General features: G+C 33.9%; 1 protein-coding gene across 1 annotated transcript; it reads left to right on the top strand.

Annotated features, from left to right (window-relative positions):
- The first annotated feature begins 19,205 nt into the window (after positions 1-19,205).
- Positions 19,206-19,736, top strand: LOC140433973 (uncharacterized). The gene has a single exon (XM_072521944.1). The coding sequence runs from the start codon at positions 19,206-19,208 to the stop codon at positions 19,734-19,736; it is 531 nt and encodes a 176-aa protein (XP_072378045.1).
- The last annotated feature ends 2,879 nt before the right edge of the window (positions 19,737-22,615 follow it).

Here is a 22,615-nt window from a genome sequence, read left to right as displayed (position 1 = left end):
CTTACTCATCCTGTTAGGGGTCTTGGGGAAAAGAAAAAGTGAACCAACTAAAATACATACACCCTTGATACTCTGATATTTTGTAATCCAACACGCTCGGTAGTCCGACGCACATTCTTCCCGGATGCTTCATTTCGTGTTTTCCGTGAGCAGTTCGATTCGATAGGGTTTTTAGATGCAGTAATACGCATCTAAACTTTTGCTAAACTTTTATTTAATTCGTTTAGAAAGTTCAGTTCAATGGCGAACGCAAGTTCAAAAAGAAAGCACAAACCGCTGACTCTAGAAGATAAATGGGATATTATTAAGAGATGCTAGTCTGGTAAAACTCCGACTGCGATATCTAGATTCTATAATATTGGACAAGCTACAGTGTATGACATTATGAAAAACAAAGACAAAATAGAAAAATTTATAAAATATGTAGAGAATGATTCTAAGAACAAAAAACCCTTAAAATGAGTGAATTTCCTGATGTTAAAGAAGCTCTGCACATCTGGTTTAAGCAACAACGAAGCAGACAAGCTCCTACTTCAGGTGACATTTTAAAAAATAAAGCTTAGTTTTCTTATTAGGAATTTTCGTGCTGGTCAAATTTGGTTCGAAAACTTTACAAAACGGTACGGAATACGATTTTTAAGGGTGAGTGAAGAGAAGTTGAGTGCAGATGAGTCTAAGATATCTGAATTTATTAAGAATTTGAGCAAAAATATCACTAAATTAGACCTATTCCTGAACAACTTTATAACGCTAATGAAACCGGTCTAAACTGGCGGCAATTTCCAATAAAAACATTTATCACTTCAGGCTAAAGAAAAGTTTTTAGTAGAAAACTATAGAAAGAACATCTCACTCTCATGATATGCGCGAATGCATTAGGATCCCCAAATTAAAATTGCTAATCGTGAGTAAGTCCAAGAAACCTCGTGCCTTCAAAAATGTTAAAATTGAAAAGCTACCAACATGTGGCAAAACCGTACCTGGGTGACAAAAGTAGTTTTTCTGGATTGGTACAAGAACAGCTTTGTTCCACAAGTTAAAGATGAGCTAAGAAAAAAGAAACTGCCAGTGAAAGCCCTCCTCTTGTTAGACAATGCTCCAGGACAACATGATAAGGACGATTTAAAAATCGAAACTGCCGATGGATATATCGAGGCAATGTACTTACCGAAAAATACTACTGCACTAATTTATCCCATGGATCAAAACGTTATAAAAACTCTTAAGGTACACTGCAGGAAACAGCTCTTTGCGGATACTGTAAGTGAACCTAATGCTGACATCACTTTTGAAAAACATTAACATCAAAGATGCGATTATTAATGCTGCGTTTGCCTGGCAGCAAGTTAAGCCTACTACACTGGTTAAATCGTGGAAGAAAATTTGGCCTAACAACCAACACCTTTCAATAGAAGTTAACAAAGAATTCAATGACCAACTTGTGCAAGTTGTACTAGATGCTACCCTTTAAATTTGCAACTATATGACTAATTCATCAGAATTAAGAGAAGCTTTACAAGAGTGAATTTTAGATGACAATCTCAATGCTGACTTAAAAGATGAAGAAATATTAAATAAAGAAATGACAAAATCTGATGAACATGTGACTCAAGAAGCACAGGATGAAAAATCTTTCACCGTCAACTGTGATGAAGCTATATTGGCTGCAAACAGTTTGATGCGTTGATGCGAGGAGAGAGCATATATGACTTTGAACAAATTTTGATTTTAAAGGTAATACAAGAACAACCAATGACAGACTGTCCAAACAAGAGAAAGCAAAAGACAATTAAATATTTCTTTAAAGTGTGAGCACTTTTAATATGTATTTACATACGTCCACAATGATTCTACTTTAGTTGCGACATTTAGTTATTAGTACGTTTAATTTTTATAAGTTATTATTTACACCCTGTATGTACAATAAATTTATTAGCTTCCATATTTCTTTTAATAAATATGTTTTAGTTAGCCGAAATGGGTGTTTTATTTGCATATTAATCTGGGTAGTATTAACTCATAAAATTTAAGAATATTATAGGCTTTTTCTTCTTCTTCTAATGGCGCTACAACCCTTTGTGAGTCTTGGCCTGCTTAACAATGTTCTTCCATTCTGCCCTGTCGGATACTTTTCTTCGCCACTGCCTGATGTTCATGGTTTTAAGTTCCCTCTCTCCGTCGTCTATCCATATTTTACGGGGCCTTCTTCTTGTTCTGTTTCCTTGGGGCTTCCATCTCTAGACTACTTTTGCAGCTCGATTATCTGGCATTCTTTCTAGGTGACCAAGCCAGTTTAGTCTTTGTGACTTTACAAATCTAACAATATCTGAGGTCTGGATTAGTTCATCCAGCTCGTGGTTCATTTTAATTCTCAACGAACCATCGCTGCATTGATTTGGTCCAAATAATGACCACTGGTCTAATTACTGTTTTGTAGATTCAAAGCTTAGACTCACGATTCAGTAACTGACTTTTCATTAAGTCTTATGCATAAAAGCACTTATTACCACCAAGAATCCGTGCTTGTATTTCTTGACTGATGTTGTTGTTGTCATTTATTATTGAGCCTAGGTAGGGAAAAGTGGAGGCATATTTGTAGGTATGGTTGTCTACCTTCAGATTTTCATGTTGATTCGATTTTGTGCCCTCCATATATTTTATTTTGCTTTCATTTATATATAGACCACACGTAGCAGCTTCTCGCTTCAGTTCTATAACTTTTTCGCTTAATACCCTTTTGTTTCGACTTATTATGGCAACACCATCCGCATAGGCGCATATTTGCATTGATCTTGTATTAATACAGCCGTTTATATCCAGTTTTCTAACAACAGCTTCTAAAGCTAGATTAAAAATGTTGTTTATAAGGCATCACCTTGTCTATCTCCATTTTCAATATCAAAGGCCTGCGTCATATCTCCATCTATTCTCACAATATTGTAGGCTACTGCTAGCAAAACAATGCCAAATATATAATCCTTTTTGGTAATCCGACACCCCTTTGGTCCCATACCTGTCGGATTATCAAGGGACAGATGTATTTTATATTTATTTAAGTACTCGATGAATTTTTTAACTATTGCTAAACTATTGTTTATTTTATATTAGTTTGTAAATTCGCTGCAACGCTCCGTTGCAATGCCGCTCTTTTTATTTATTACCCATAAAGTTTTAGAAAGCTATTTATATTTTACAGCCCATTACCCGGCGTTTTCCACTCAGCGCCGATCTCGTAGTACTCCCGCACTTTTCACTTCACACCCTCTGGCTAATGAATGTAAAATAGAAGTCAAATAATACTCATTCTTTTGTTCATGCCCTTTTGTTCGAAGTCCCTTCCTGATTTGTACATCTTTGGTTGTGCTCGATAAATTTTGTATCATCAGTATGTGTTGTCAGTGTGAATGTAGTGTCTAGCGGATTTTGTGGGGTAGCAGTTTGGGGATACGATGAGTAATCACTAACAATAGGATAAATACTTTATTTGAATTTAATAATGCAGAAAAGCGTTTATAATGGAGTAGTGTCGTTAAGGGACTTTACCAGTCATTCATTTTGCGAATACATACGGACCGCACACTTAACTATGGTAGTTGTTTCTAAATTTAAAGCTAGAAAGTAAGTATTCAACAATTTATATTTTGAAGACCGACAATTTTAGGTGAAAAATGGCACAGGAAAAAACGAAAAACAAAACTAAGTCAGTTTTTTATAAAAAAAATATGCCAAGAACAGAAGTAGGTACATATATAACGACAATATAAGTGCTTTTGGAATTCCGTTTGTTCTCTATGTTAAAAAGTATTGTTTTCGCACAATTTTTTATATACTTCTGTTTTTTGACATTTTATATTAAAAAACTTACTTCTGTTCTTCCTTACAAAAAACAGAACGTCTAATTTTCATGTTTCCTGTTTTCATGTATCACTTACAAAACAAGAAAAACAATAATTATTGGGAAGAAACAAAAAGTTCCTCGAATAAACAAAAACATCAGAATAACAGACAGAAATAAAATAATACAAGTCGTGAAGTAGAAGAAGTAGAATCGACAATTACAAAAAATGAAAAGCCGTAAAGCAGCTGGAATAGATGGCATAACAGTAGAACTGCTTAAATACGCAGGCAAAAAAACCTGGAAAATGTTAGCAGGTATATTTACGAACTGTCTAAGATCGAGATGCATACTAGACCACTGGAATACAGCAAACATAATTCTCATATAAGTCTACTACCAATATTGTACAAGATATTCACAAATATCATCAACAACAGATTAACAAACGCATTAGATGCTGCACAGCCGAGAGAGAAAGCTGGCTTTAGAAGTATATTCAGTACCATGGATCATATTCATACACTTCGAGAACTAATGAGTAGTGCTAAAGAATATGAAATACCGCTACCATTGACCTTCATAGATCTCAAGAAGGTAAATAAAGCAGTAATAGAACCTTTTACCAACCAAGGCAATGAAAAATCGTACATAGAAACTTGGGCAAATATATTCTTCTTCTTTTAATACTCTATCCGATTATCGAACGTTGTCGATCATATTGACAATAGTAACTTTGTTTACGGCAACTCCAAATACGTTAGTGGATGTCTCTTGATACCACTCCCGGAGATTTCGGAGCCAGGATATTCTTCTTCGGCCTGGGCTTTTTCTTCCAACGATCTTGCCTGTAATATAAGGTGTAGGAGGTTATACCCCTCTGGATGTCCCATTATATTTCCGAAATATTGTAACTTTCGAATTTTTATTCTTCTTCATGTGCCTTGTCCGTTCCGAACGTTGGCAATCAACATGGCTATTCTGACTTTGTTTGCGGCAGATCTGAATAGTTCAGCAGATGACAATCCGAACCATTGCCGCAAGTTTTGGAGCCACGAGTGTCTTCTCCTCCCTGGACCCCTTCTGCTGTCTATTTTCCCTTGGACGATCAGTTGTAGTACTCTATATTTATTATGTCTCATAACGTGACCCAAGTATTCCAACTTTCTTTTCTTTATACTTATTCCTACCTCTCTCTCTCTTTACCTATCCGGCGTAGTACCTCTTCGTTGGTCACGTGCTCAGTCCAGGATATACGTAATATACGTCGGTAAGCCCACACTTCGAAGGCCTCTACTTTTTTCATCAATGTTGCGGTCATTGTCCACGCCTCCATTCCATATAACAAAACCGGGAATACATAACATTTCAGAAGTCGAATTTTGAGAGGTAGGGTGAGGCTTTTAGAGGTGAAAATTTGCTTCATGCTAGTGAACGATGCTCTTGCCTTTTCTACTCTTATACGTATTTCCTTCGCTTGATCCCAATTTGAGTTAACTGTTGTTCCCAAGTAGATGTACGAATCCACGTGTTCAATTCTTTCATCGCCCAATATCAGTTGCTGTGGTGGTTGTTGGGTTTTGCTTACTAACATCCATTTGGTTTTTGTGATATTTAGTCTGAGTCCGTAATTTTTATTATTTTTGCTATTTCTCTGAGAGAGTGAGAATGTTACTATAAAATTAACAGAACTACTTAACATTTGACGACATGTTATTAAGTAGCTTATCTTTTAAAAAAAAAAATATTTAAAATCCTTTATGAAAGGTTTATAATTAAAATATCCAATCGGTAACTTATCCTTTTTTATATTTCTTAGGTACCAGCTTCAGACATCAATTTTCTGTTTGTCTTATATATTTGTTAACACACAAAAACGTCCAACTGGCCTTATTCTTTAACACTGAATCAGTTATTTATGTTCGTGAACTTTTAACTTAAAATCTTTTTATATTTACCAGGTACCAAATGTTGCTTTATAACATAGAGGGCCTTCCATGCTTAAGTTATAAGTTAAGGACTACATGAACATTACATTACAAAAAATATTTTATTCTATTTACATTTCATATCAGTAGCACTTTCAAATACATCATTTACTATTTCGCTCCTCAACAATAAAGTTTAAAGAACCGAACTTCCCACACATGTCTATTTTTCCATCGTGCTTGCGTTTATCGTGGCATCGCTGCGCTTTTATCGTCCATAAGAAATACATGGCCCTATCTCCGCAATGTTATTTTCTTAACGTGAAACGCTGTGAAAATTTTTTTTACCAGCTTGGGAAGTGGACGTTGGCTCTGACTGTTTCATTAACTCATAAAACTGAAGAGCTTTTTCCTGGATTAAATAACCACTTACCAGAATTCTTCTTTGAATTAGTTCCTCAATCCAAATTGTCTCTCTTTTCTTTCTAGTAATACATCTCTTGAGTAAGATGAAAATTTCGTGCTTAATTTTGAACCAGAAATTATAGATTTTTTTTAGCATTTTTTTATTTATTTCTCTTATAGTTAATTCGCCTAAATTAAAGTGTTTTCCAACTGCTCTCAATCCTTGTGCTTTTCCTAAGCGATCTAAAATTGCAATTTTCGTTTCCTACGAGAATTGATTGTCTTTGATGTTTTTTTTTCCATTGGGCTATATAAAATCTTTTAAAATATTACTATATTACGATGGCAAAAACCTCTTCTAATGAAAAATAAAACTTTACAACACTCACTTGAAATTTTTTAAGCAAAATTTTAAAAAATTTCTTACAAAACGAAGCACCGCTAATAGAAAAATGATTTTAAAACAATATCAGGTTATACTTTTCAATGCGAAACTCGCAATTATGTAATAAGGACATCATGTAACAAGGGGATGTGAATAGTTAATATTTCATTATAATAGTTAATACTAGAAATTTTTGGATGAAATATAAAGCGCACAACTTTAAAATCACATAAAAATAATCCGCATAAAAAGAGACCTTACTCTATATATCTCTGTTTGCTACATTGACTGATTATTTATCATATTATTTATTTGAAATACCATACTATACGACCCTGGAGTGACAATTATTTTGGATAAGCAATAATTAATTTATTAATTACATTTATTTTACATAATTGACTTAAAATATCAATACAAAATTGGCCTAAATAGTTTTCAGTGTTTAGTCATTATGTAGTCGGTATAGCCTAATGGTTTATTCAGGTAGAGTTATTATAATATATGGCTGAAACCACATTAAACTTAAAACAATTATTTATTCATGTTTGGTATTATTAGTGGTATATATAGTTGAGAAATACCGAATGTGAATTTTGTAAAATGGACGCTACGGCATTTATTTAGATATGCTAAGTTGACCTACATGTATATATATATATATATATATATATATATATATATATATATATATATATATATATATTTATATATATAAATTAAATATAGAGCTAAGATTAATACCATTATAAAAATTAATATTAAACTCACCAGTCTTCCAGGTTGAACCGCGTCGATACCCATTGGGCCGAGCTTTCGACATCCTCTCTGATGTCTTCTTCAGGGCTTCCGAGGTCTCAGTCTTCCGAGCCCCCAGACACTAGTACACTCACTAGTCACTTCACTACTACGGCTGGGACGACTCATTGTTTCATTTTTGCTGCTTTTGGATGTTTCGTCTTTGGGTGTTTTTGGTGTCCTGTTTTAGGCTATTGCCTCTTCAGGACGTGGTTTGTTTTTTTGTTGGTTTTGGCACTGGTTGTGGTGTTGTGATCCCTGGTGTGTGGTTGTGCTGGCCTGGTCGTCGGGGGAGCGCCTGGACAATCAGAGGTGAAAGGCAGTGTTGAAAAAAAACTGGGACTGAGCTGGGACCATGGGACGGTTTATTTATACCGTCGATGGTGACGTGGCCTAGGTGGGGGTTAGGGTGGGGATTGGCGCGAGAGTTGGCGCGAACATTTCCGACAGTGGGATTTTGATTCGAGGATGGAAGGGGCGATATTTTCTTTATGAGAGGTCTCCATGTAGAAGGTAACCGTATGGCGTCATCTCTTTTGTTAAGGCAATTTGGTCTTTTTTCTATTTCTATGGCTTCTCGGATAATTCTTGGTTTATAGAAGCGGATGGGGACTATGGTTCTCGAGTTTTTAAAATCAATTTTGTGACCTGAATGAAGATGGTGTTGACTGAGAGCTGAAATTGAATCGGAATTTCGAACAGAAATGGAATGTTCATAAATCCTATTTTAAATTCTACGATTTCTTTGGCCTATATAGGGTAGGGGACAGTCTGCACAAGGAATTTCATAAACTCTGTGCTGTTCATTTGGAATATTGTCTTTGACTGATCGAAAGAGATGAAAGTTTTTGTTGGGGGGTAAATATTATTTTTATTCCTCTTGTTTTAAGAATTTGGTCGATTTTGTCAGTGACACCTTTGATGTAAAGAAGAAAAGCTTTCGTATGATAAGGGTCTGAGTCTTTGGATTGAGATTGAGTGGGAGATTGATGTCTGTGGATGTTTCTATTGATGTGATTTTCGCGGTAACCGTTTTGGATGTTTAATTGTACTCTAACCGCGGAAATCTTTCCGAACATATATATATATATATATATATATATATATATACATATATATATATATATTCATATATATATATATATATATATATATATATATATATATATATATATATATATATATATATAAACTCTCATCAAATCACACTAAGTTTCCTTAACTAAATTTCCTTTTGTTTTTAATCTTCTTCCAAAGATTTGTGAGGTTGCGCTCAAAAGACCTAGCGATTAAAACACTAATATATGTAGACTCTTTAATTAAGAGTCGAGCTTTCAAAACTGTTTAGTTGCTTTATCAAGACAACAAAAATATATTATAATTAAATCGCTTATTTCAGAAACAACATAAGTCAAATTCGTACAGTTTGGAGGAGATGAAAAAACCGTTTTGAGAGTTTATATGAACATTTTTACTAAAAATGAAGTTTGAAGTTAATAGATTACACCTAATGTAAGAATTTATCAAAAACAAAAGCATTCTAAATCGTTACTAAACTCTTTAAATAAACATTCATGTATTCACTTAAGGTATTCACTAGCTCGAATACTGCCGGGGGCATCAACGCTGTAGACATAATGATGCAATTTGAAAATTGAGAACGAAATTGTTGGTCCCTTGGTTCTGTGTCTCGGTCGACGCACATGGAGACTTATCATACCTAGGCCACCAGTCTTTAAAATTTATAATATTTTCCCTTTTAATTTCGCAGACCTTGAATAGGTTTTGGGCACTTGCGGTAACAATGATCTCCGTGTACTTATGGATGTCATAAACTTTGTCAAACTTTCTGAGATTTCTTTTAATAACCCCAAAAACACGGTCACAGGGAAGGAATGAGTGACCTCGAAGTGGGAAAAACTGTTGAATTTTTTTAAATTTGCCTGTATCTGTTAAAACCATACACATTCTTGTAATACAGTGGTTTTTGTTTTGACCTGGGTAGTTGTCAGAAAACAGGCGTAGTTCTTTTACATCTGTTCCAATATATTTTTCAATATAATCTAATAGAACGCTGCAGACTTCATTCGGGTTTTTTCGTACTTCTGTTTCGTGATAAACATAACGAACAGATTTTTGTGTCTTAATATTGGTATTCTAAAAAACATTAACGGTAAACTGCGATAGATAAAATAGGTCTTGCACAGAAATTGCAGGAAGTTGAATATTCTGCATAAAATCGAAGGCGATTGCTTCTACATCATTTCTTTGAATGCATTCCTCAACTTGATCATGTAGGGCAGTATAAAATTTTTGACTTAGGCGGCAAATAAGAAAGACAGATTGTACATTTTATTTTATTGGAGAACTTAACAAATACAATATTAACCCGGTCGTATTGCTTACTATATTACAAAGCAATGTCAGCTATACTAACTAATTGATTCCTGTATATTTAAATTTTCGCTTTAAATATGCGAATTTCGTTGTTTACACAATATCACGTATTCTTAGATATGCACTATATTATTATAACAGTTATACCTTCGTGTTTAACAATATTTTTTCCTAATATCAACTTTTTAGCATTGAACTAAATTTAAATCGAACACATGTAAAATCAAATTCAACTTGAATCTCCAGAATCGTTGTACTTAATATGCCACAATATAATATATAATAAAAAACGCGGCACTTTCACAACGTTTTTAATAAAAGACTCTTAATTACAACATAAAATTTGAGTGAGAGAAAAATCGTAATTAGTTCTATTTCTTGTTTTGTGTTAATACGCACACAAGAGCATCAGCAGTAGCAGAAGTAGAAGCAGAAGCGTTATTTACCTTACATGGTAGCCGCGGCTTACCCTCGAGCAACGCAAGCTCATTGCTAATGTCACAGAGCTTGAAAACGGAAAGCAACTGCAGTCGAGGTGAGATGTTACAATTACGTTATTTTGTCGCTCCTTGAATATAAATAGATCTCAATTAATCAATCTCTTCATTATTACCAAAATTATGTTATTCTAACATTTCACCTCGACTGCATTAAATGAGCAGATTTAAAAGGACAGGGGAGATTGGTTTTCTGTGTAAAAAATTCTGAAAGGAATCGTTTTATTTTTGAATGCTTCTGGTATTTTTATCAATAGGCCAACTTAACCAGTCCACGAATAATTTTCCCACCTTACATCAAAACGATCGACGATAAGCGCCGCCAACTCCTTGCTTCGACACCGACGCCTGCCTTAAGTTATTAACGGAAAATCGCTCCAAACATACACAAAAACTCGATACCTTGAACAGGCACGTAGCCTAAAGCAAGGTATTCACAACCCTTATCCTTATCTCACAATTAAATGTATTATATTATTTTAGATTGAGAAAGACAGATGATGATGAAGAGATTCACAGAAAGCGAATAGAAGCACTATAATAACAGCAAGGTTTATCAAACTGACAGATAGAACACATCAGTTTGAGGAAAAAGAAAGACGTTATTACCCATATCAGAAATGAAGATTGATATGTTTCTAACGCGCTTTAATCTTTTAAAGCTAAAGATATACGATTTTTGATAAAACAACCACGGTTAACGATTTAAAAAATTGGAAAAATATTTTACTTGCTTTCTCGTCTTCTTCTTCACTGTCTTTACAACTGGAGGTGTGTCTTCACCGCATCCACTATAGTCGTCCATCTTCTACTATGCTGCGCTTCCATTTCCCATTGCTGTACCGCAATCCTAGATAAATCGGCTTCAACATCAACCTTCGATTTTTTGATGAGACGGCATACTGATCTTGTACCATCTGGTCTCTCAGAAAACACTCTTTAGCACTTTGTCTTCCTCTGATCTTACCACATGACCTGCTCATCTTATCTGGTTAACTTTTATATGTCTGACGATGTTTTCAGTACCATACAGATCCCCAATTCAGCATTGCAGCGTCTTCTCCACTCTCCTGTCTGTCAATTCATCTCTTTGACGGCCAAATATCCTTGTGTGAAACTTCCTTTAAAATACCAGCAGTTTATTTATTTCCCGATGATGTAGAGTAACAATTGGGCGAATAATTGACATATACAGGTTTAATTTACCCAGATATTTAAACGAGATATCACAAGCAATAGAAATACGTAGAGGAGTACGACAGGGATGCATTTTGTCACCGCCGCTTTTTAATGTTTATAGTGAATGCATCTGCCAGGACACCCTTTTGCAAGCAAACGAAGGAATCGTAATCAATGCAGAGGTTGTAAATAATATTCGATACGCAGACGACACTGTACTAGTTGCAAGAACAGTAAAAGAATTACAACGATTACTTACAAATATAAATATTGCCTGCAACAATTATGGCATAAGTATCAACATCAACAAAACCAAGTATATGGTCTTCAGTAAGAACATGACACAACCAGCATATATTAGTATAAACGGCATTCAAATTGAAAAAGTATCAAGTTGGGGACAAATACTTGGGGACTTCAATAAACGAAACTGGAGACCAAAACAATGAAATAAAAATACGTATAGAAATTGCCAGGGCCACCTTCATAAAGATAAGGAAATTCTTCTGTAACGGAGATATAAGCATCCCTCTACGATTAAGAATGCTAAGGGGCTACATATTTAACACGTATTATACGGTGTAGTGGCCTGGACTCTCAAACAGAACAACATAAAAAATATTGAAAGTTTCGAGATGTGGTGCTACCGTCGAATCCTGAAGATAAGTTGGATTGAAAGAGTCACAAACTTTGAAGTAATGCGACGGATAGGAAGAGACCCAGAAATTTTGTCAACGATCACACGAAGAAAACTCGATTATTTGGGTCACCTGATGAGAGGACATAAATACGCATTACTTCAAAATATAATGCAAGGAAAAATAGAAGGAAAACGGAATCCAGGTCGTAGAAGAATGTCATGGCTGCGTAATTTGGGAGAGCGGTTTGGTTGTACCACTAATGAACTCTTTAGGTCAGCTGTAAACAAGGTCAGGATAACCTTGATGACTTCCAATCTCCGATAGGAGTGAAAGGATAGGAGAAGAAGAAGATATTTAAACTCTTTAACTACTTCGAAGTTGTGATCATTATTAGTTATGTACTTGCTAACTCTTGGTCTTGGATTTTTGGTTACCAGCATGTATTTCGTGTTCTCTTCATTTATTTGAAGACCCAAACTACCTGTTTTCTCCTTGAGTTGTGAAAACATCTCTCTCATTTTTATTAAATGAGCATAAATTGAAGGGCAACGGTGATAAGGGTTCTCCTTGTCTAAGTTCTGTCCATCTTTACCTGGGCGTAAGCTCATTCTCATTTCTAGCATTGCCAACCATAGTCTGCTTCTTTTTATCGAATTATATGCTTGCTGGAAATCTACGAAAATTTTTTGTACATCTCAGTTGAATTCACAGTATTTTTCTAATATTTGTTATATCGTAAATATTTGAACTATTATTGACCTTCCATCATGAAAGCCGCACTGCTAGTCGCTTAGAATATCTTCTGAATACAAAGTGAGCTTCTTTAGCAAAATAATTGATAGAACTTTATATGCTGTGCTAATAAGCGATATACTTCTTTAGTTTCAAAATTGTTTTTTATCTCACATCTTATGTTTGGGTATTATATAATGCATTATATAATGCACTTAACTCATTAATATGAATATTAATAATATGAACTAAAATATTGCAAAGCAATTTAAAAAATCTATGTTCACAATGAAATATGAGGTTTTTATATTAAAAAAGGTAGTTTAGCTAATGGTAGAACAGGAACACAATTGAAGACCACAAGGAAAACACTTGATAATTCCAATTTTTGACTATTCTCTTTTTAAAACCACTTTGTAGCTTTAATTACATAGTTTATAAGAGTAACACAATACTCAGAAGAGGAGGTGGTGTGATCAGGGAATCTTGGAAGCTGAATGATCGAGTATTAGAGGTAGTAAATAACTATAATTATTTGGAAATGATACTAACACCCAAGTTGTCGTTTAAAGCTCATCTAAAAAAGCGCCAGAGTTTGGCAAAAGTAGCGATTTACACGGCTTGGAGTAGGTTAGTGTCTAAGGCTGATATACCCTTTTTGGCTAAAGTAACAGTGTATGAGTCGGTGATAAGATCAATTTTGACTTATGGGTCTCAGGTATGGGGTCTTTTTGAGTACGATGAGGTGAAAATAATCAGAAGATTTTATATATAAAAAAATGTTCTCTTGTCCAAGGTATTGTCCTAACTTTATGTTAGATTTGGAGACAGGTATTGCTAGAGTCAGCCTATATACAATGAATTTACATCAAAAATATGTTAAAAAAATACTAGGATATTCGAGTGATAGGTTGCCAAAATTTCTTTTGAAAGAAATGATAAGAGCAAGGTGTGGCTGGTGGAAAGATTGGATGAGCATGGGAGACAAATTTGGAATTGAGGTAAGGTGTGAATGGGAATGGAGAGAAAGCTGGCCTAGTATGATTGAGAATATGATAGAAAAAAAGAAGGAGATACAGCGTCAGGCTGAGAATAGGGCACTTGAATCAAATTTTTGTAGACACTACAAAGAACTGCGAGAAGAAGGAGTAAACATGCATTATCTACTGGAAATGGAAAATTTTGGGGACATTCGATGGCTCTTCAAATTAAGATGTGGAGTTCTATATTTGAATGATCGACCTGGCAGAAATGATGAAAGAAGGTTTTGCTCAATGTGTAATACGAAGGAAAGGGAAGATGTGATACATTTTTTGGGAAAATGTTCAGTGTTGAGACATATTAGGTTAAAGTGGTTGGGTAGACATGAACTTAGTAGAGTGGAAGTAGTTACAATGATTAGACAGGGAAAGGCCGAGTTAGCAGGTTATTGTAGGGAAGCATGGGCGTATAGGTATGAGTTAGTGAGCCTATTTAATTATTAAATCTATTAGCATGGTGTTATTTCAATAGTATTAAAATATTAAAATTAGTATTAATAATTTGTTTGCGAATAGCTATTATCTTTTTATCTGTCTTGTCTATCTTGACTATCTTGTTATTATTATTATTATATCAACAGCTTTCACCCCCTCTAAGGGACACATTCAATAATTTTAAATGCAATATATACCTTAATGTTATACTTTGTTATTACTGTTTAGTCTAGGGCGAAGTGCTACTTAGTAGGATATACACATTTAGTTTATTACTTACATTTATATGAATATTTACTTAATTTATTTTTTATTAATTTTAATGAACTTGTTAGATGTAATGAGCCTTTGTAATTTTTTGTATATTAATTAGGGAATAATATTAGTTTGCCAACCCTCCTGATGGCATGTGCAAAGGAGAACAAATGTCACTAAAAGAGAAAATTGTATTTTTTTTAATGGGAAATAAAAAGACATTATTGATTGATTGATTGATTGATTGATTGATTGAGTAACACAATACAGAGTAATAACTTGATAAGTCAAAAGATATAATTGTTTGAAAAACCCTGTACACAGAAAGAACTTGACATGCTCATTCCAAACAGGGGAAAACGTTGATAAGTTTAGGTAATCCTAATAGTTGGCAACAATGGAATGTAACATTAGATAACCTGATTTCTACAGATGCTTTTAGTTTCTTTAATTGTAGGTTATGATAGTGCTCAGTTTGTTTTATTTTAAAGTGAAAGTGATTATTTACAACGTTTGATATTTCTATCTGATAATCAAAATAATCATGACAGATACTGGTGAGTGTTCGAGAGATCAATTACCTTGAGCTCGTGGGAAAAACTTTAGGAAAATACTAAGATATGCAATCTCTGAACATGAAGTCCAATTAATTATAAAAAATATAAACTCCTCTAAAAATAATGATGAAATAAACTTATATTTTTTGGGCTTGGTTGCCTTGGTTTCTGTACAATCAAAAAGGGGTAGAAAACCCGAGAATGAGGTTGGTTTCCGAGATTCGAAACCGAATCCAAATCCGAGTCTGTTATCATGTGGAAATAAAACGGGAAGCCACTGTGGGAGATGTACCATTTCATGGTAAAACACGAGGTAAAGTTGATATTGTTGTAAATAAATTTAAAAAATAAACCGAACCTCCTAGGACATGCGAGGTTTTTAGAAAAGGGTAACAATCTCACTCTAAGCACAAAATTAATCATTTTCCAATAAAAATCTCCATAAGAAAATCCAAGGTCCAAAATAGAAAATTGGTCGCAAAGTCTTACAGCTCGGAAACGGCTAGACGGATCATAAGGTATGACGTATCGATGGAAAGCGTGGAAGGAGGCAATTATTAAAATCTAGCGTCGTGTCAAAAAGGCACTGTGACGTATTTTTATTGAATCGTGTCGTATGACGTATCAAACGATTAGATTTTATGTATACAATAAAACTATATGGGAAAAACAAGACTACAGGGTATCGTCAAAGTATGTAACGTCCACTTTTAGGCATGGATCTTTCAAGTCCATGTAGACAAGTAAAAAACAATTAATACCAATAATATGCGCTATAAATTTAAAAAAAAAAAACTAAAACGTTAACCAACAACCAATATAGCATTTTTTTTTTCTTTTTATTACTGATTAATTGTAAGACGTACTTTAACATAATCACAGAGTTCCTGTGGTTTTTAATTACAATAACAAAAAACATTAATAAAATGACCAAATAAAACAAAATAATCGCATGGACCTGCGACTTAACAAAAGACACAAAACAGAGTCTAACGAGTTAAATCGTACGACCTTGGTGGCAAGTTTATATCACCTCCACGTGAGATGACCATGCTCTCAAATCACGTGTGCAGAATGTACAGTGTAGTATAAGTCATACGACACATAACACCGTCTTATTGAAAACGCACGTTGATGATGTCCTTGTAGTGCTCGTCTTGGACGGTGATGGATGACGATGATGATATCAATACAGATCTCATATATAGCCTTGATTGCAGAAAATGACGACGACCTGCAATGAAAACTTCACAAATTCTACCAACCATGCTGTATAAGCTCATAGTAGTGAATAAATCTATAGAACAGCTAAACCAATTCAAAATTTATGCAATTACGAAGACATAGTCAGAGGCCTAAGAGGGCAGATAAATAAGGCCGTAGTCATATCTGATTTAAGAGATGTTGTCTGGAATAACCCATACATGCAAATGAATTTAAATTTATAAAACCTGTATTAGTCTAGACCCTTTTGCTTAGGAGTTTTTAGTATAAAAATAACCATTGAGAAAAATATTTCTAGTAGACTATCCAAAGCATGTTTTGTGTCAAATTAAAATGAAGCGGCAGTCCCATCTCTGAGCTGCAATCGTTTCGTTGTGTTCTATGTTTGTATGCGTTTGATGAAAAGGCCTGATCCTAGAAAAGCAAATGAGTCCTTTCATGAAATAAACAGTTCCACCTCGGGCTACTACACTAATCATTTCCTGTTTCTATACTCCACTTCCCTGTGTTTCAACAAAAGGCCGCAATATTTTACTTTCTCTAAACGCGACTATGAAACCGGCTACGATGGAAACAATATGTTGTTTTGGACAGTTGAAAAATAATCTCTTTATTTGGAAGTTAATAAAAGAACCGATGATGTAAAAGTCATAAATATACCGATCTTTAGGTAATGATATTACACTGGAATTTGAGTGTGCAATTTGTTAAGCGATATAAGTTCAAAAAAGTATACTGATTAATATTCTGGATGCTTCTATTAGCTTTATTTGTCCATTTTTTTGTTTAAAGTTAATGGCAATTCATTCAACTTTGACGTTGACATTTTCACACAGAGTTGCCGTTTCGTATGAATATTAGAGAATCTATGAAATTATGAAATGATAAACTGTTAGATTATTATCATTATAAAATCATTTTTACAAATTAATCTGTTCTGAGCAATTCTCAACATACATGGTGAGCATAAAAAACAACAAATAATTGAGTACATATTTCAGGTTTGTTAACACATATAATGTCCAGTTTATAGCGTCCTACGCCTTTCTATTCCCAGTCTCCTGGTCGTAGATCTCTCTCTGACATTGCTTTTTAGACTCCATCAAGCCGTATTGTTGCGATTATCACATCCTTCTTTAATAAGATATACAGCAGCGGCAAATTACCAGACAACTGGTTAGAATCGATATTTATAACTATTCCCAAGAAAAAGAATGCCAAACAGTGTAGCGACTATCGACTTATCAGTTTAATGAGTCACACGCTCAAAATTTTTATGAAAATATTGCATTGTCGCATATATAAACTTAATAATATATAACTTAATAAATAGTAATTAATTTAAAATGCCACAAGAAAATAGCTTCAGAACAATATAAACTTTGTGAGGGGATAACTGGTGATGAGCAGTTTGGTTTCCGAAATGGTATGGGTACTCGAGAAGCTCTTTTTTGCATGCGAATACTCTTACAAAAGAGCATTGAGTTTAGGAAAAATATTTACGTATGTTTTATAGATTTCGAAAAAGCCTTTGATAGAGTACCACATACATTATTATTTCAATGCTTAGACTCAGTTGGTCTGGACACGTATGACATTAGATTGCTTAAAAATCTTTACTACAATCAGACTGCTTGTGTTAAGGTGGACCAAGAGATTTCAGCTAAAGTTTCTATTAAGCGTGGTGTCAGACAGGGATGTGTTATGTCACCGATGCTGTTTAATGCCTACACTGAACCAGTTTTTGAAATAGCGTTAAATAATCGCCGCGAAGGTGTTAAGATCGGTGGTGAAATTATTAACAACATCAGATACGCCGATGACACCGCAATAATGGCAGAGAGTCTAGAAGATCTTCAAACCCTGTAGAATGCTGTATACAACGAATGCACTGAAAAGGGCTTAACAATCAACGCAAAAAAAAACAAAATGGATGGTGGTCGGAAAAATTAATATCGAAGACTCAGTGCTAAGATTTGATAACAAAATCCTGGAAAGGGTGGAACACTTTAGGTATCTGGGTAGCTGAATTGACTGCAGGGTTGAAAGTGACGAGGAAATTTCGACCAGAATAGAACTCGCACGGAAAAACTTTATTAACTGGCGTTCTGTATTATGCAGTAGAAATCTGTCGTTGACCACACGTCTAAGAGTATTGAAGTGCTACGTCTGGTCCACTTTGTTCTATGGATGTGAAACCTGGACAACAAAAATAAAAAATCTCAACAAATTAGAAGCGTTTGAGTTATGGTGTTACCGTCGCATGCTCAGAATCCCGTGGACAGTACACATATCTAACGAACGCGTGCTAGAGACAGTGCACAAAGAGCGACAATTGATCAACATCATCAAAATGAGACAGGTCCAATACTTCGGTCATATAATGAGAGGACCTAAATATCGCTTACTCCGGTTAATCATTCAGGGCAAAATCGAAGGAAGACGTTGGGTCGAAAGAAAACAACTGTCCTGGCTGCGTACCATTAGACAATGGACAGGTCGAACGGTCGAGGAACTGTTTCATCTAGCTGCCGACCGAGAATCATTATATCAGCTTGTCAATATGACGATAGCCAACGCTTGAATACAAGCACGTCACACAAAGAAGAAGACGAAGCCGTATTGTTTTCGGTATTCTGTTTTTTTTTCGCACAGGTAAATAATTCGCACAGGTAAAATCTAATATTATCTTCGGTAGGCGTTAGTCTTTCATTATCTATACATATCAGTACCAAATAAGCTGTTTTTACTTTATTTCTTCTAAGGTGGTGGTTGCTCTGTTAATTATTCTTTCATTTACGTTACGTGCATCAATGTCGATATATATGCGGATTTGTTCCAAAATTCCATTTTCAGATCAAGATCAATTTGCAGTTGTAGTTTGATGGCTTCGTATAATGTTCTTACAGTTCAAATTCCAATACTGTCAAGGACAAAATCCCAATCATAAACTTGTATGTCTTCAGATAATAAACTTGATTATCCAATTGCTAGATCGTGATATGTATGTGGATGATCTCATAACAGGAATCAGCAGTGAAGAGCAAGGAACTGTACTCTGTAATCAGGTTTCACAAATTTCAGTGTCAGCTTCGTTTAATTTAAGAAAGTGGGTATCAACTAGTATACATATATTAAACGGTCTTCAAGGCACATCTGATATTTTAAATATTTTAGAACTTGGTGAAAATGATAGAGTAAAGACTCTAGGAATTCAATGGATGAGTGTTTCAAACTTATTATCATATAAAGTTGCAGAACATAATAATAGTAATCAGCCTATTACCAAAAGAATAGTAGTTAGAAGTATCGCTAGAATATATTATCCTCTTAGTTTAATTAGTCCATGTATTATTTTTGATAAGATTTTAATTCAGCAATTGTGGACACAACATTTGGATTGGGATGATGAATTACCTTGGATATGAGAAATAAATGGGAATTTTTTATATCAAGGCTAATCATCCTTAATACACTGAATATGCCTAGATCGATTATGTGTCAAGAACCAATTAGCATTGAATTGCATGGCTTTAGTGATGCCAGCAAAAATGTTTACAGTGCAGTGATATACAGATTGAACGAATTTAAAACGGAACATACGAAATCAATGTATATCGGCTCAACTCCGCTCTAGGTGGTTGGCCAACAAAAGGTTGTCAAATAATTATATTATAAAAATCCAATACTTCAGCGGGCTGCTGGATTCTGAATTCATTCAAGAACAAGTCAAAACTCCACCCAAATAGGTTGCCTAGAATCACTGTGAAAACTAGACTAAACAAGCAGTTATTATGCTGTCAAACCACCTATGGCTTCCTTATAGTCCAAGAGATAGAGCCGAAATTTTGAACTGATCAGTAATATGACATTTCTCTATTGGAATATATTTATTGTAACTGGGTTAAGACTTTGCCTTACAGGCGGACGCCCCTCGTGGTACAGGGGGTGGCTATACAGTGATGAAGTTGTAATTTTTTTCGGAAAAATTAACGATCGATAATATGGCTGAAAATTGGCCCAGAGTAAGATCTTGGTATAACTAGACGAAATCCCAAAGGGCGGACGCGAGAGTGGATACATAAGGGGTGGCGGACAGGGGTGAAGTTGCAATTTTCTGGGGAAAAATTAACGATAAGTAGTATGTCCGCCATTTTCATGGCTCATTATTTAGCCCCTAAAAACTCTAAATCCAAAAGGGCGGACAGCTGGGTTGGTACTGAGAGCCATAAAACGGGGTCAAATGTACCACTTGACTGTGCATTTTAGGTCTCGGTAACAATTTTCAAATTGATTTTATTATGATATTTTTATACCGATTGATTTGAAAATGTGTATGCTCACTTCTGTTACTATTCTGAAAAGCGTCAAGTAGAGTTTTCCTCAAAATTTTCCAAAAAAATTTCCGTAACTGAAAATTTTCGTAATTTTTTGAGGTAAAATCTAATTTGTAGAATCCTTTCGATTTTCTGTAAGTTATACCATGATTTTTTTCTAAAAATTTTCAAACGATTTTTCCGATAAGATAAAAAAATTTAGAAAAACTTTAAAAATTTCGTCATTTTTCTCACTCTCATTGATGTCATCACATTCATCATCTTCATCACTTTCACTTTCAATAATATCACATTCATTATCTGCTTCATTTTCAATCACTACTTCTCGAACTGATTCTGGCATCTGAGGTCCACTAAACCATTTGAATTTATATGTTTCATCTTCAAGCTCCCAACCATGTTCTTCAACAATCAATTCTGTTGGTACTTTTTTATGAGCATTTGTCCAAATATTTGAAATATAATGAGCTCGCAGTAGATGTTGGTGTAATTCATCTTGACATGGTGGTAAGCTTGAAGCATCGAAATTTTTTAGTTTTTTTTTTAAAGGCTCGTTCACATCATGCAACTGCCGGTTAAATAGTGAAAATCTGACATCGTTTACTTTTCTTTTTGGAATTGTTCTCGTCAATCCTGTTCCATATAAGTGACATATGAAAGTTTCTAAGGTTTCAAAAACTTCATTACAATCGAAGTCAGTTTCACCAAGTTGGATAAAAGCATCTTGATACTTATTACATTTAGCGCATGCGTCTAGAATTACTGATCTGAATGAAACGCGCATCATTATTATTTTAATATTTTAAATTTTTAATTTATTATTTTGATATTTTAAAATAATAATGATGCAAAATTAATGTCCAATCAGAATTTGCAAAATTATAATTAACTAATGAAAAAAAAATTCAATCAATTTGAAAGTTAAAAAAAATATTGAAAATATCTACAAAGTAAATTTCAAAACTTAAAAAATTGATAATTCCACTATTAAATTGATTTTTATTAATAAATATTTGTAAAATGTTAAAGGAATTCTACAAATTGAATTTTACCTATTGATAAATAGAAATAATATATTTTGTATTTGATTATTAATGTAATAATAAATCAAATTTTTTTTATATCTGAACAACCAATATTTATGCAATATAAATTTAAAAACCTTTTTATTGTAATAAAAAATAAGTAAAATTACTATTTGTTATACCGAAAATATTCAATAGTTAACATTATAAAATTACTTTACCGGTTTCATAATTAATTTTTATCAATCATCAGATAATTTCAATTGATTATTATATTGAAAATATTTTTTTTTGTTTTTCATTCTAATATCAAACATTTATTCAATTAAAAATTAATTCGTAAAATATTTATATTTAAGAAAAAAATGTGATTTGTAAAGTAAATATGACTTTAGTTTAAAAAAAACATTATCATAATATTATTTTAAAACTACAAAATATTCTATAAAAGATTCAGACGATGACGTAGAGTTTTATCAAATGTTTTAGAAACCTTGTTTATGCCTCCGACTATTAGGCAAGCTCCTCTTTCCTTTATCTAAGCCTAAGCAGTCAGATGGATATTTTGAGCGGTGTTGCCAATCTCATTCCTCTAGATGTTTTTCAAATAAGGTGTTAACCATAAAATATTTACAGGAAAGAAAGGAAATAACTACAAACCATTAAGTTTATTTTTGTTATTAGTCTGTTGTAGTAGATTGGTAAATACAATGAAAAATATAGGCAAATATCCGATTTATTTAAAGATACGAAGAAGATATAACTCTCAAAAAGATACGCAAATCGGATTATTACACGGCGATTGGCAACATTGACTTTGGGCGGCGCTATAGAATTTGGTGCGTCCTAAAAGGAGACAGATAGTTGAACGATATTTTATACAATGTCTATCACCGGGTATGGATTTATTTTTGTCCAAGTTTTATATTGGTCCACTATTTCAAA

This window comes from Diabrotica undecimpunctata, chromosome 2 (assembly GCF_040954645.1).
Source record: "Diabrotica undecimpunctata isolate CICGRU chromosome 2, icDiaUnde3, whole genome shotgun sequence".
NCBI lineage: Eukaryota > Metazoa > Arthropoda > Insecta > Coleoptera > Chrysomelidae > Diabrotica > Diabrotica undecimpunctata.
Note: the sequence above shows the minus strand (reverse complement) of the source record. Positions and strands in the feature narration are given on the sequence as shown.